The 14611-nt window shown below is 44.4% G+C and overlaps 3 protein-coding genes across 3 annotated transcripts; 1 reads left to right on the plus strand and 2 right to left on the minus strand.

Annotated features, from left to right (window-relative positions):
- Positions 1-2775: 2775 nt before the first annotated feature.
- LOC108123022 (uncharacterized) lies at positions 2776-4953 on the minus strand. Its single transcript, XM_017237915.3, has 4 exons — positions 4772-4953; positions 4623-4709; positions 4229-4570; positions 2776-4166 (listed from the first exon to the last, which is right to left on the minus strand). The coding sequence occupies exons 1-4, from the start codon at positions 4857-4859 to the stop codon at positions 2971-2973; spliced, it is 1713 nt and encodes a 570-aa protein (XP_017093404.2). The 5' UTR covers positions 4860-4953; the 3' UTR covers positions 2776-2970.
- Positions 4954-5651: 698 nt separating this feature from the next.
- On the minus strand, positions 5652-6470 carry LOC108123050 (uncharacterized). The gene is made up of 2 exons (XM_017237954.2): positions 5995-6470; positions 5652-5934 (listed from the first exon to the last, which is right to left on the minus strand). Exons 1-2 carry the CDS (start codon positions 6335-6337, stop codon positions 5747-5749), a joined length of 531 nt encoding a protein of 176 aa, XP_017093443.2. The 5' UTR covers positions 6338-6470; the 3' UTR covers positions 5652-5746.
- Positions 6471-11367: 4897 nt separating this feature from the next.
- LOC108123045 (S-phase kinase-associated protein 1) lies at positions 11368-12176 on the plus strand. Its single transcript, XM_017237948.3, has one exon. The coding sequence runs from the start codon at positions 11557-11559 to the stop codon at positions 12058-12060; it is 504 nt and encodes a 167-aa protein (XP_017093437.2). The 5' UTR covers positions 11368-11556; the 3' UTR covers positions 12061-12176.
- The last annotated feature ends 2435 nt before the right edge of the window (positions 12177-14611 follow it).

A 14611-nucleotide genomic window follows, 5' to 3' on the forward strand; every position in this document is an offset into this window, starting at 1 on the left:
AATTTCGAAGAACCACCACCCACCACCCCATCCCAGCCCGCTGGCAGCTGCAATTTGCACACGCCACGACCCCATGACCCACTTCGTGCGGAGCGAGAAAGAAATCTACAACAAGGAGCCAAACAAAAGCCAACTGGAATAAGGAAAACCTTTGGCGAAAAGGACGAAACAGAGCCAAAGGATCCCGAACAGACGAACCCAACTTTCATAGACTACCGCTGACTTTGTGCCACGCTGAGAGCGGCTGGCTGTGAAGAAAGCTGGGGACACTGGGGCAACCGAAGACTGAATCCCTGCAAAGTCCTGGCTCATTTGTTGGTAATACCCTATGAAAATAGTAATACCCTATGGCAGATGAAGGCCTTTAACAAGTTAATAGTTTAGGGATAATTTATGCATATAGTTCCTGAAACTCACGAGTCCTTAGGCCCTCTGGTAGAGTATTTTATTCTGATATTAGTTCTTCTCAGGACGTCTGTGATCCATTTCATTTCCAGTGCGACTTCATCTTGAACTACAAGCTGGCATGTCTGAGTCCACGCTGCCACGCCCACTGTGGCAGCCGCCCCGAACCGCCACGGTAATAATAAGTCATGTTAACTGAAAACCGGGCGTTGTCTTTTTTTTTCCACCATCTTCATCTTCTTCTTGTGCAACGCGTGGGGCAGGGAGGGCATCAACAAAAAACTTTTCGCGCACAATCAGTTGCATTTCAACATGGCACTGCATCATTGTTGCAACTCCTGCTGTTGTTTTTTTTTTCTTCTTGCCACTGCCACATCCATTGTTGCCTTTGGCTTATAATTTACTTTTGCTTGTGCGCTTTGGCTTTGTGCGGCTCCGTGTGTCGTGGAAAATATTTGCACAAGCCAGATGAGAAGGGACGCCTGGGTGGGAGGGTGGTTGCACGGGCAGAACAATGGCAGGAGCATTAACCATAATAATTTTCCGCCAAGAAGGGGGCCAATTGCAGCCCAGGACTGGTGCGTGGGGAGCCAGGGATTTTCCCCCGTCATTGTTAATCAGCAGCTGGTAAACAAAAATTGCTTCGAAACAAATATATCTAAGCATGCTTACCAAGACATTTTTATAAAAATAAAAGAAAATCCCGAAAATAAAAGAATAATAATTGACTTTCATATATTTTTATTTGTAACTAATCCATGAATTTATGCTTTAACATATACATAGTTATCGTCCATCACGTAAGATACGATACAAATGCTACAAGACCATCTTGTATTACAAATTTCTGATTGAAAAACGAAATGCATTTTCGAGATTCCAGGAGTCTTCAGATGAAGCGCCATCCCGATAGTGCCATCCCGATAATTAGTTCCGGGAAACCTTGTTCTCGTTGACTCCACGCCACAGCAACCAGGAACGTTTACGTGATCCAGTTGGATAGACGAGAGCTTGATCCTTTGATTTATCCAGATTGGCCGGGTTTTGGCTCTTTGGTTGGTCCTGTTGACGCATCGCTACATTCCACATACCGTCTCTATTGAATACATGTGGAAATCCTTCAGCTACGGTTCCTGGCTTGGCCCGCATCGGGAAGGTGCGGACCATCGAATTGAGGAATCGCTTCAGGCCCATTGCGTACAGAGTTGTGTAAAATCTCCAAAAAGGCGTAATTTAGACCGCAAGTGACGGGGAAATTTATAAATATCAGTATCGAAATTATATAGAAAAGAAACGAATTCACGAATAACCGATTAGGTTGAAGGTTGGATGAAATTTGAGAACTGTTGGGGCGACGCACGTCTACCCAGTATGAAGTTTCAAGCCAAGGCCTCCTTGATCCCTCGTTCTCATCTCATCCAGTTTTCGGAATGAGAAACTCTTTTTAAGAATTTTAACTGCTGACGAAGGACTTTCAACTCGTGGAACTCAATTAGGACGGGTGCACTCGCTCAATTCGATAATCGATTAGATTGCCCATTTTTGTGGGAAGCCGAGAAAACGGAAAATTGCTTAGAAGCCAGAAATGTTAACCAAGTCATAAATACATATATGGCCTAAAAACTTTTGCCAACCTGCTGCTGCTGCTAACCCCGTCGCGCCCCTTCCAAAATGCAATGTGAGCGCTTTGCAAGTTTGGCCCCCAGTCCAATTTTCAGCCAGCCCATCCAGCCAGCCCAGTCAGGCCACGAAGCTAAAATAATTGATAACAGATTATGTTTTACAATCTAAGCAGGAGATATATAATGCGAGCGTTTTAATGGCCACATGTAGCGGGGCACACGTAGAGAGGCCACCGGGATCCGGATCCGGCTCTGGCTCTGACTCTGGCCCCAGCACTCCCAGTAACCGCAAAACGTTTGCAAAACTTAATTATTTCGTTTTGACCTTTTTATCTTCGAGAGTGTGTGTGTGTGTGTGTGTGTATGGGGCGGGAAGTGCGCAGAGATGGACAGTTAAAAAAGTTATTTATTTTATGGTCGAAAGTTACTTTGGCCTGTTTTATGGCAGCAGGAGCCGGAAAGGAGAAGAAACCCTAGTCCCCAGTAGAACTGACAGAGCTGACCAAATGGTTATTTTTTGGCTTAAAATTTAGGACGATTTTGGTTTTTATTTTTATAAAATTTTAAATAATACAAAATTTACAAAAATTATGATTTAGGAAACTCAACTAATAGAAAGTTTAAAGACTATGTTTTTTATTTCTTTTTTTTTTAGGTTTTTATGTAGAGGAGTACCAGGTATCATATCTTTTCATTTTTCCTGATTTTTCTGAATCTAAATAATTTATGAATAAAATAAACAAAAATATATATATAATATATATTTGACATGGCCAATTTTTATTTTCATTTTATTTCAGCAATTTCAGGCTATTTTAAGCCATCTCTGTGATTTTCTTGGTCCAAGGGCCACGTGAATTCACTAGAGCATGGGGCATAAATCAAAAAACGAAGAGAATTTCAAACTGGTGGCGCAAACGTGGTCCTGGATGCCAGGGCAATTTTATCCTACGATCGAAATCTTGGAAACGGACTTCTTCTGTTCCTCCGGATCTATCACGGTGACGGTTCCCCGATTACTATGAACCGTGGACGACCGGTTGGAAGTCAACTGTGCCTGCGATGGAGAAACTAAAGGAGCATCCGGTGGCTGTTCCTCATCCTTGTTTGCCATGGCCCGCAACACCGAATCCTTGAAGAAGGCCGTCTCGTCGATCTTGCGTCGGTACATTCCGGTCGGATGCTCCGGATCAAAGGTGACATCCGGTCGGATATCACTGTCTGTGACCAGGACACGGGCTCCGGGTATGGGCAGGAACTTGAAGAGGCGCTTTCGCAACTTGGGCATGAAGGTGACCTGCTGATGGTTCGGAACATGGTGCAGCCGACTGCCCACCACTTCTGGGATGTCAATGGGATGGTCCTCCAGTCGCCGTTCCGGCGGCAGCTTGGCCTTGATCTCCTCCAGTTGGCGATTGGTCAGCTGGAGCGGTCGTTCGCCATCCTTCCACCGCTCCTGGCCGCTATTGAAGGCTATTTTCTTGTTGTTTTTCAGCTGCTTGCGCATGACCCGCTTGGAGGCGCAGTTGTAGGTGATCTTGGGCACATATGGGGCTACTGGGAAGGGCCGCGTGGAGATATCCTGACGCTGCGGCTGACTCAGCATATTTATGTACTTGGAGTCGGCAAACATGTTGATAAGTTTTCCCGGTTTCTTGGAAGTCGCCGCTTTCCTTGGCTTCGGCTTGTCCTTTCTGCCCATCATGAAGAGATGCCTAAATCCCTGGCCCTCCACATGCCGCCAGTCGGGCTCACACAACTTTTTCCGACTGATCCGCTCGAAGGGCTGGCGCCGGAATTTCAGACGCTTCTGATCATCAATTAGCAACTGAAGCTGTGGCACACTGATCTTGCCCGCCGGACAAGGACACACGTCGGGGTAACTGGTGCAGTATCGTCCCGGGGCCGGTAGCATGCTTATGTGGCGCGGAATCAGTCTGTGTGGCTTGGTGGGCACACAGGAGAGCGGCAAAAACAAATGCGGATTCGGGCGGGCAGTTTTGGTGATGGGCGTGGCATTGGCATTTATCTCGTAGACATTCGTGTAAGTTTCGCAGGGCCCAGGGTCCTTGGGATTGCGATAGCAGCCCGAGAGGCTTGAGATCATGCAATGGGTCGTGGGGCGTCGGTCGCGGGCATCTGGAAGAGATACATATACTATGTATATCTGATGCCCAATATGAGCCCCTCTTATAACTTACTTGAAAGAAAGATGCCTTTCTGGGCATTCTCCCTCTTGGAGAGACGCTCGATCTCCGCTGGCAGTTCATAAAAGCGGTACGGCGGAGGTTTGATGACAACGCGGCTGTGGTTGGTATGTGGTTTGGCGAAAACGGCGCCTTTGTTGCCCATCAGACGCTGGAAGGGAATGGGCGGCACACCATAATGATTGGGCGGCAGTGCCCAGCTCCTCCACTTGGTCATGCTGCGATCCAGTTTGAGGGGCCTTCGTTCCGGATACGGATTCTTCACTGACGGGTCAAAGCCCGTAATGTGGCGATAATGGTCATACGTAGCCTTGCTATAGGCCTCCCTGCTATTCTCTATGGTAAGAGTTTTTAATTTGGGTTGAAAGTTAGATTCCAAAGAACTCACCCTTCTGGCAATCTTCATTGTAGTGCTTTCCGGCCAACTTGAATTGCTTCTGAACACGTGGCAAGTTCTCCTTTTTAATGCGGTTTCCTGCAGAATCATCATAACTCATAAATCCCAGGGCAGCCGGAAAGGGACAGGACAAGACTTACGTGACACCATAAAGAGCGGCAGACTCATACGAGTGGCCACAAAATTCTGGCGGTCCTCATTATGTATCTTTGGCGGTTTCTTCTCCATGTTCGTGTGATTCCTTCAAGATATATATAATTTATTGTTTACTTAGAGAAGCTCAAAAGTGTCTAGTGGGGGCTAAGTAATCACTAGAGATATGTTTGCTTTGATTAAGAGCGGAGCATCTCAACCACAAGTTGCTTAAATTTCATATCTGAAATCAGCGTTTAATTTATTGTTTGGGGGTAAACTTATTAGTAGAACCATTGATTCTACCGCTTGTACCGCTTGCGGAGACGGATTTAAATTGCAGCTGAATTGACAAGCGAATAATTTGGTTACCTTGCCATATAAAACCGTCAGAATATTTGTCAATATACCCATATGCATCCCACACCCGTCCGTGCCAGTCACCCATCCACAGCCGCACACACAGTGGCCACATAATTAGCGTAGCCAAGCGAACTGATTAACTTGCATTCAACGATTTTCAATTGAATTTTGCAGTTCGTTGATTTGTTCCAAAAAAAAAAATAAGAGAATAAAACAAAAAATCGCAACAAAAAGCTGTATGGAGACTGCCGTGCAATTTCAATCAGCCCGGAAGGGCGGAGAGTTCCTGGGGGATGAGGATGGGGATGGAGGCGGGTCCAGTAGTCGGCAGTCGGAGGAGCCCGAAGCAAAGTGAATCGAAAACATGCAACCGGGCAAATGATGAATGTGAAATGTGCCATTAATTAATTTGATTAAATGCAGGCAATCAGCCGAACGAAGGCAGCCCGCCAGAGCCCAGAGGGCTGCCATGGGGGAGGAGCTGAAAAGGATTTCCCAGGAAGTCAAGTACGGCTAAAGGATATCTTAAATAAAGGAAGGCTTAATGCAACAAATTTAATTATTTCAGAATATGCGTTTTTAGGCCGAGAACATTTTCACTAAACTATATATTTATGGGACTAGGCGTTTTCGGCATCTTCATAGGTTTTTATTTCCTTGGGCTTGGCACTAAATTGCTTGCCTTTCTTAGCCGCCTTCTCCGCATCCTTGGCGGCCTTAAGCTTGGCCTCCTTCTTGGCGACCTTGGCTTCTGCCTTGGCCTTCTTAGCGTCTGCCCTGTCTTTCTTGGCCTTCTTCTTTAGCTCCACTGTTATGAGAATTATAAGTCAATTACAGGATATTCTAAACTATAGTAGGATCATCTTACCATTAACCAACTGGGCGGTGGCCAGGTTCACAGGCAATGGAGCGCACTTGAAACCAGCTGGCGGAGCTTGGCTCAACCTGATGAAACGCTGACCGGTGGCGTAGAGCAGACCCAGACACGCCTGCGGGCGGATGCGACCCTTGGGCCAGTCCTTGAAGTACAGATCCTTCAGCTTGATCTCGGCCTTTTTGACACCCTCGGTGTCCCGCCAATAGCGCATTACCCGCTCAGTGGTCTTGTCATTGATCTTCCAGCTGTGACCCCTCGGATATGTTTGGTAGCTGTTCATACAGCTGGGCTTGTCCACATAGAACCAAACATCGGCATTCGGGTAGAACTTCATCTTGGCTTTCGGATTTTGAACTAATTTAGTAGTTTAAAAAAAGAAGAAAAAAAAGCCAAAAATTAAAAAAATGTTCGGAGTTATTCTTTTGGTAGAATTGTTCCGAATTCTTAGAGTTCTAAATAAAAACTGAAGGCTCCAGGACTGCCTTGATTCAAACTATTCCTCCAGAGCTCAGTTAGTTTTGTACATTGTCTGTGCCCGGCTTAATACTAAAACTTATTTTATTTAGCCTGCGAGAATTAAACTTAACTTAAGCAGCTAAACTGCTGGCTAGTTATAGCTCTAGTTACTTTCCGCCGTAAAAACTAAGCGGGCACTTGCTGCCAAAAGTTAAGCTCGTTAGAAGGTGAGGAGGATGAGCCAAAGTCTTCTGACTTGTCACACTAAAGCGACAAAGGTGATGTCGAAAAACTGTCAATTAAGTTTAATTATTTTATGCTGCGAGAGAGTGGAAAGGACTTCAGCAAACACACACACACACACGAACACACAGATGGCTAATGTGCAAAAGGCGTCTTATGCAAACTCAAGGGGGTGAGTCGGTAGAGGATGGCAGGAGGTCGCTGGGGCTAAGCAAAGTCAATTATCCAAGCAGCTTTGATGCAAGTAATTGGCATAATGAAATTTCCTCTCCAGCCAACACGACAAGGACAACCGCAAAGAATAGAAGCCGCAGCAGAAGCAGCAGAAGAGCCAGAAAGCCAGTAAGCGCAGCAGTGGCAGTAGCCATAACCGTATTAGCATATCGGCCAGGGATCAGGGGTTGCGGAAACTTTCAGGGTTTTTACTGACAACTCGTGGCTTTGCCTCTTTTTTTTCTATATATATTTTTCCTTTTTTTTCCCCCAGTTCTCAAGCTGCGTATTGAGTAAATATTTAAGCAGTCCGCCAGCTGTCGCACAATATTAATAGCATGCATCCGGGCGCAACTTGAACTCCGGCTAAATTCTTTTTTTTAGCCAAGACACAAAGGACACAAAAAGAAACAAGACAAATACCAAGGAAGGAGAGACACACGCCACGCTACGCCAGGCCAACAGTGGCTGCCTTCTGGCCCCAAAGTGCAAATATGTTGCGGCCAAAGCCACAAAAACGTTTAAATATTTTATAAGCCAAAGGCACTTGCCAGCCGGAGTTGCAACTGAGCCAGAGGAGCAGCAGAAGCAACTAACTGCTGCAGTTACCAAATCGTCAACAACTAAGGCAGACGGAAACGATATCCATACATATACATATGTATATATTGTAGATATATTCGCACACCCAGTCGCTGTCTAATGGGAATCGGTTTCAGCTGGCTGGTGGAAAGCCGAAGGTATATTGGTGGAGAAAGTCAGCTTAGGACTGGATCATCTTGTTGATAGTCTTTGTTCTGGGCTTTCAGCATTCAGTTGGGCATTTGTTGTTTGAAATATACCTCTTAGTTGTTGATAAAGAGGGTTTTCTTGCAATCTAGTTTGAACGTTTTTAGGTTGAAGTCAAGATCAAAATAATATTACGTATACGCCCTGTGGTCCAAGAAGAGCTCTATAAGCTGTTAAAAATTAGTCTTTATTTATGAGTCATTATAATCTATATATAAAAAACAAACATAATATACATATAAATTTGTTAAATCTTAAATAGGATATGTTTCAATCCCTTTACAGGATATCCTTATATCGAATACCCTCCATTTACCAAGAATCCTCTCTAAATATCTCGACTACTTTTTAGTTGATTCTGTTGCTGTGGTGCCCAACTCGTTTGGCATTCCCCTAATGCCATGAATTTTCGTCGGTTACATTTCAGGCTGCCCCTGGTCCCTGGTTTCGGGCTCCTGGTTCCTGGACCTAGTCCTGGTTGTTCCCTCCCCTCCCCCTGTTCCACTAAATTCAGAGGATGCTGCACATTGTCTTTGGTGGTTGTGGGGATGGTGACGGCGGCTGCATTGTTGCATTGTTTCGGTTGCATATGAACGACAGCTTTCCACACTTTTTATCGTTGCCATCGCTGCTGCGCTCTGCTACTTATTATAGCATTTTTTTGTTGTTTGGTATCCGCTTTCTTGGCTTTTGTGCGCAAATTTCCATGGGGAGGCTCAGCCGTGGAGCTTTGCGGAAAATAAAAATGTTCGGTCGTTCAGCTGATTTCGGTGGGACATAATACACTTGTTTAACATTCAGTAACTTAAAGACCCTGCTCTAGCTTCGCTTTCTCTGCGAGTGCTGCTGCTGCTCCTCTGTTTGAAATTATCGTATTTCAATTGGATTTCTCACATACGATTTGCATAATTGAATTTGGCCGCCATCATGATGTTGGATAATTTATGGGGAGAGACCGAACACCAAGCGACAACTCCCGCATCAACTTCACTTTGGGCAGGAGCTCATTTCTGGATAATTATGCCGCCGAAGATGCGTCTGCTTTATTTTTATCGAAGCGCATTAAAAGGCTTTTAAAATTTATTGATATTACCGACTCTATTAAATTATGCCACCACCTCGGCGACCGAATATTCTGTCTCTGGCTATGGCTCTTTGTGACGATGTTGTTGCTTTTATTTTTGTGCCCTGATCTTGTTGTTATTGTTGCCGCTTTTACATCCTGACTGAGTGACGCCTGGCAATGGCAGCGAATTTTCCATGTCGCCACTGGCAGCACCCAACATTCAACATCAAGAGCAGAGCGTCCGTTGACTGGCAGCAAAATTGGCAATTCCAAAGCATCAGCGACGCGGCAGCGGCAGTGGTAGTGGCGACGGCATCAGCATCGGCGACTTTTACCATTGCCCCTAAGGGGAGGAGGGAGGAGGGCAGGAGGTAGCAGGCGTGGCACGCCTCCATAAGGATGAAGCAAACTCAATTTGTGTGAAAAATACTTTTAGTTACTGTGCATATTTTAAATGTTACGCAGCGGCAGCCACAAAAACAGCAACATCAACGCATCAACATCATCGTGATGTGAATTTTATATACATATGGAAAGCAACAACAACAAAAAAAAGAAAATAAAATTAAAAATTATATTTTATAAAAGATGGAAAACGATGAAAAGTGGGTGCAGGGCACATGGGATGAATTAATGCATAAAGACTGTCAGCCATTGAAATCAGTTTATTATGCACATATACACGAGCGCGGCATACGTGGCGTATGATTGATAAATTTGCACTTTGAAAGCTGCCAAAATGTAAAAAAAAAAGAAAAACAAGCGAAAGTAAATAGAGAGCATAACAGTAAGGGAAAAGGGCTAAAAAATATAGTTAGAAACCATCCGATTTTAACACTTAAAACTATATATCCCCTTTATTTAACATACTAATCCCCTATAATTCTTTTAACATTTTAAAATATTTATTCCATTTAAACCTTTAGGCTAAAAACCATTATAAAAAAACGAAAATTAAAGCCAATGCTCCGCCAATAATTAAAATTCATCACGCATTCTGAGCCCGACATGGAAATGGTTACAAAGAACCAGCAAAGGGAATCACATTTTGGCCAACATCACACTTCATTAGCACAGGTTATCGCGTTGTCTGCCTCTCTGGGAGTGTGTATGTGTGTGTGTGTGTGCCACACCCCTTTGGGTAACATTCGAAAATTTCGCATGCACATGGCGCAGACATTTGAAAAACGGCCAAGCCATGGAGCCCCGGAGTTACCCATACCGTATTCGAGAAAACCCCGCCGAAAACTGCAAAACTCCCAGGCACGAAAAAACTGCAAAGTTCGAAAACAGACACAAGCGAAGACGGGTTTTTTTCCGGGGGAGGAGGTATGAGGAAGGAGGAGGGCGTCAAACCGACCAGAGAAGCCAGAGGATTTTAGATTCGGAGGGGGCGGGACCGGGTGCCACTGAAGTGGCAGACACGTAACCCCTTTAGCTGGTGTCAAAGGCAACATACAAATTCGAAGCTCCAACAACAGCCATAGAGCCGGAAAAAAGGGCCAAGAAGAATGGGGGGAGGGGAGGGGAGCCAGGCGGCGGGGTCGCCGGGCGCCATAAATTATGCAACGCGCGGTAGATGCTGCAATCTGATGCCCTTCTGTCCTCCACGCGGCCCCGCATCCCCTCTGCATTCAATTTGAACCACTCCGCTTCGTGCCCCATCCCCTTGTGGCACAATTGGCATGGCGGAAGTAGCAATTGCTGGGCACAAGCCTATCCGTGGAATGTGGCATCCACCAGGCCATCAGGCCACCGGGCTGCTGCCGCTACTCAATCATCAATCCGCGACCGGCAGCAGGAGTGCTACTTGCAACTTGTGCAGCCAGTCGCAAAAAGGTCATGAAAATTCGAGACTGACGAAGACAATCGAATTTGCGAACTGATTTCGGGCCTAAATTCGGTGATTTGATCCTGGAACAGAATAATAAGGAAATGTATCATAAAATATGTTCGACTTTGTTTGTGGGGAGACCAACATTATTAACCCATGACTTTCTTTATCCAGTATCCTGTATCCTTTGCTAATAACTTGCCTGTGTTTACTAAGTAAACTTTACTTGAAATGAATATTATTAAAATAATGACAATTATCCGAGACTCTAGTAAAAGTAGTAGCATAGGGCTATAAGGGGTTTGAGACCTATCTTCTATAATATAAAAACTACAAAATGTACAAAAAATATATAAATATTTTTCAGATCTAGAATCTTCTAGATTCTTCCTATGAGAATTTAGTCTTGTCATGATTTTTCGTAGTTTTGTGCAAAAACATCGATGTATGGAGACATAGATGTTTTCAATTCTTTTCAATCATCGATGATAAAACATCGATTTTTTTTAAAATGTAATTAAAAATTTTTAAAACATAAGTTCATCAACAATATCGGGGTTGAGTCAAGTCCTGCGGTCAGAAATTATTTGCTCAGCTTTGCTAAAGGCCCTTTCTGACTCGCAGGAAGGTACCTTTCCTTAGGTTTTCCTCTTGAAAGTGACATTACAAAAACATCGATGTTCAAAGAGTAACATCGATTTTTTCGAAAATTTTGAAAAACATCGATGCACCGATGTTTTCATCGATGTGTTTGCACCTCTAGCCAACATAGAGAAAAACATCAAAATTTTTAGAAGAAAAACCAAAACCGAACCAAAGAATATCAAACCGTATTATCTAAATGTATATTTGTTAAGTGAAAACTTTTGGAATATACTAGGACACAGGACAGGACACACAGCAGTGTCGCCATTATTGAGTTTTAAGTTTCCAATTTTGTTATTTGTGGATAATGGTGCTTCTGGAGACGAGCGATGGCCGCATTATACGCGTTGATTTCGGCCTATTGGAGCGTTCGGCGGTAATCAGAGATATGTGCCGAGTCAGTCAACCAGACTCGGGCAAGGAGTACGCCAAAGATGATGACTTTATTTTGCCACTCCACGGCATTCGCAGCAATGTCCTCTTGAAGGTGATGCTCTGGGCCGAGTTCCACAAGGACGACGAAGAACCTGCCTGGGTCCAGAAGGTAGCTCCAGCCCCCGAAGAAGTCGAGCTGCAGACCAGTGACTGGGACAAGGAATTTCTACGGGATAAGATCGACAGCGTCTACGATCTGTTGGAAGCGGCCGATTATTTGGACATCCGTTGGCTCTTCAAGCTGTGCGCCCAGAAGCTCGCCTTGCATAGCAAGCGACCGATGATCTCCAGTTTTAAGTTCTGGCTCTATCTCCAGAAAATGCCATCGTTGGTGGAGTTCAAGGGAGTTGCGACCTGTTGCCGAGACACTGCATAGTACCTATATATACGCAAATTCGAGGAATATTTCGGGAAATTTTTTGTGCACGTTTACTTATTTTTCAAAACATGTTTTCTCATTAAAAATTATATATTCCTTATACCTTAAAACCACACACTTTTGAGTTCTTTATTCCACTTCCTAATTCTTCTTAATTTGAATCCCCCCAAGAAACTTTTATTGACTACGCTTCTGAGAGGCCATCAACACAGTGTCCTTGCTTCCGTTTCCTTGGCGCCATCGGTTGACTTCAACCGACGTCTTCATTAGCTGGAGTCCTTCCTCTGTAGATCCCAATGTCCTTAGAGAGAGGGAAGAGTGAAGGAAACTAATAATTAACACTTTTTACTGCCAAGAGTCGATAATTGAATTACAGAGTGCAGTCAATGGCAGTTTTAACCCGCACACGTACACACACAAGTGCAAAGTCCTGGCAAATATCCTTTTCCCCATCAACGCCCCTGAATCCAGCTTCTTCTTCAAGTTTTTAGCAGCTGCCAGAAAAATATTCGCAAATGCAATCGCTTATACTACACCAACAAAAAAATACCAAAATCCAAAGGCAAGGGCAAAGGCAAAAATTCAAATGCAGCCAGAAGCTGCACCATCAGCAACAACAACAACAACAACAAGAACAACAATGCTGATGACAAGGAAGCCAAATGAATCAAAAAAAACAGGAAGGAGTCGAGAAGAAGGAGCAGACGCCAGGATTCGGGATACTTGCATAAAAACGTTTAATTAAAATTCAAGAGGTTTTGTTTTCAGAAGCTGCAAGATTTTGTTTTACTTTTCCACTCCGCCCCTGACCTTTCCCAGACCCTCCCCAAATCCCCACCATCCTGCAGTTTGAACGTCTTGAGTAATAGGTTCCGTTATTCGAAAAGGGGCAATGGTGGATTGGGCCAGTGTATGTGTGTGTGTGTGTGTAGGTGCAGGGCTAAAGGACTCGGGGTCAGCTATGCAAATTGGCGTCTGTTTTGGATCGGCGTTAATTACTTTGAAGTAAAGTGCAAGCGACTAGCAAGTGGAATCGAGAAGCGAGAGCCTGGAAAAAAGTGGACTAGGATGCCCTGGGAGGCAAAGGAGCTTTCCAGCTGCTGTAAGAATTGCATTAATGACTTCCAATTATGTCGAAAACAGACCGAGCCCGACATTAAGCCGTTTTTCCCAGGCTCAATATTAGTGCTTCAAACGGAATATTTCAATTTAAGTAAACAATGAACATTTTCGTCCAGAATAAATTCGTAAAAGTACCAACTATCTTTGGCTAAGCAAACCCCAATGATAAATGCAATATTTGGCCTGTCCTTGATAATTTTCTATAAGTCCTGCCTGCCTGCCTGGCTAGCTGGCTGGCTGGTGAGAAGTCCCTGGCGAATTTTTAGCTTTTTTTCGCGCCTGTTTCTTCCTCAGAGGCTCCTCCTTTCGTCCTTTTCTCCTTCTCTATTGGCAAAGCAAACAGGGTAGTAAATTTGAAAATCCAATTTGCATTTCCATCAATAATAACGGCCGCACAAAGGAATATTAGACGAGGACGAATCGCTTTCAGCCCCCCTCCGCCCTGATCCGCTTCTTCTCATTTTCTCAGTTTCGATGCGTTTTGGGACAAACGCAAAAAAAAACCAAGAATAGGAGGGGATTCAGGAGGGGATCACGAAGGATAGTGCTAAGGGAGGAGCCGTCAAAAATTTACCAATCATTAAAAATACTTCCACTTCCGTTTCCTGTGCGAGCCATTTTCTAATGCGCCTTCATGGCTTCCGCTGTCACACTGGAAGAAATTATTCTCGAAATTAATGTAGTTGAATTTATCCTTCTAGAGATATTTAGGGTAGACAATCCTGATCTTAGATATTTAGATTTTTATTTATTTTTTTCAGTGTATTAACCTCTCCCCTTCGCCCCCTCTCACGCTTTGTTTGAACAGCTAATGCTGGCCACGTTCCGTTGTCGTGGAGCGGCTCTGGCCTGCCACAGTTAGTCATCTCGCGCGCTGCTTTATGTAATTTATATCCTTGCTGCATTATCCTTTATTTACTTTACTTTTTAGCATTATATTTCCCCAGCATTCCTTTTACTCTCTTCTAGCTCCGGTTTGCCTGGCAAATTTATGTATAAAAATGAGCGAAATCGCAGAACACATTTTTTCCATTACTGAAAATAAATGTCTGAAGGATGTGCCAAGGCCCAGTCGTCGCAGCAGGACTCTGGCTACCGCTTCATCTGCTACTGCTGCTGTCTTAGATAGAAAAAAATCGCTTCTTACTGATGAGCTTCAATGAATTCAATCAGAATTCATTTGAATACAGTCCGTGCATACCAAAAAGGCGAGATTAAGTGGCCAAGCCGAAGAGTCGTTGAGTCGTCCTGGATGGGGAGCATAAGGAGTCCTTGGCGAAGTCGAGTGAAAGTGCGGAGGAGTCAACTCCTTTTGACTAATATGCTTGTGGTTGGGGCGGGGCACAACTGGGCGTACGAGCGAGGGCGACTTATCCTTACTTTCCAGGCCATCCTCCAGGCCGTTGACGCTGACGAATAAGTAATC

The sequence above is a fragment of the Drosophila bipectinata genome, chromosome 2R (genome assembly GCF_030179905.1).
Source record: "Drosophila bipectinata strain 14024-0381.07 chromosome 2R, DbipHiC1v2, whole genome shotgun sequence".
Taxonomy (NCBI): Eukaryota; Metazoa; Arthropoda; class Insecta; order Diptera; family Drosophilidae; genus Drosophila; species Drosophila bipectinata.

What these genes read in the sequence shown, in the direction of transcription:
- LOC108123045 (XM_017237948.3), top strand. Translation starts at nt 11,557, where the DNA reads ATGGTGCTTCTGGAGACGAGCGATGGCCGCATTATACGCGTTGATTTC.
- LOC108123022 (XM_017237915.3), bottom strand. Translation starts at nt 4,859, where the DNA reads ATGGAGAAGAAACCGCCAAAGATACATAATGAGGACCGCCAGAATTTT. An exon ending in GCCGCTCTTTATGGTGTCAC is followed by an intron (nt 4,710 to 4,771) that starts GTAAGTCTTGTC and finishes ATGATTCTGCAG; the next exon opens with GAAACCGCATTAAAAAGGAG. An exon ending in GAAAGGCATCTTTCTTTCAA is followed by an intron (nt 4,167 to 4,228) that starts GTAAGTTATAAG and finishes TATCTCTTCCAG; the next exon opens with ATGCCCGCGACCGACGCCCC.
- LOC108123050 (XM_017237954.2), bottom strand. Translation starts at nt 6,337, where the DNA reads ATGAAGTTCTACCCGAATGCCGATGTTTGGTTCTATGTGGACAAGCCC. An exon ending in CACCGCCCAGTTGGTTAATG is followed by an intron (nt 5,935 to 5,994) that starts GTAAGATGATCC and finishes TTCTCATAACAG; the next exon opens with TGGAGCTAAAGAAGAAGGCC.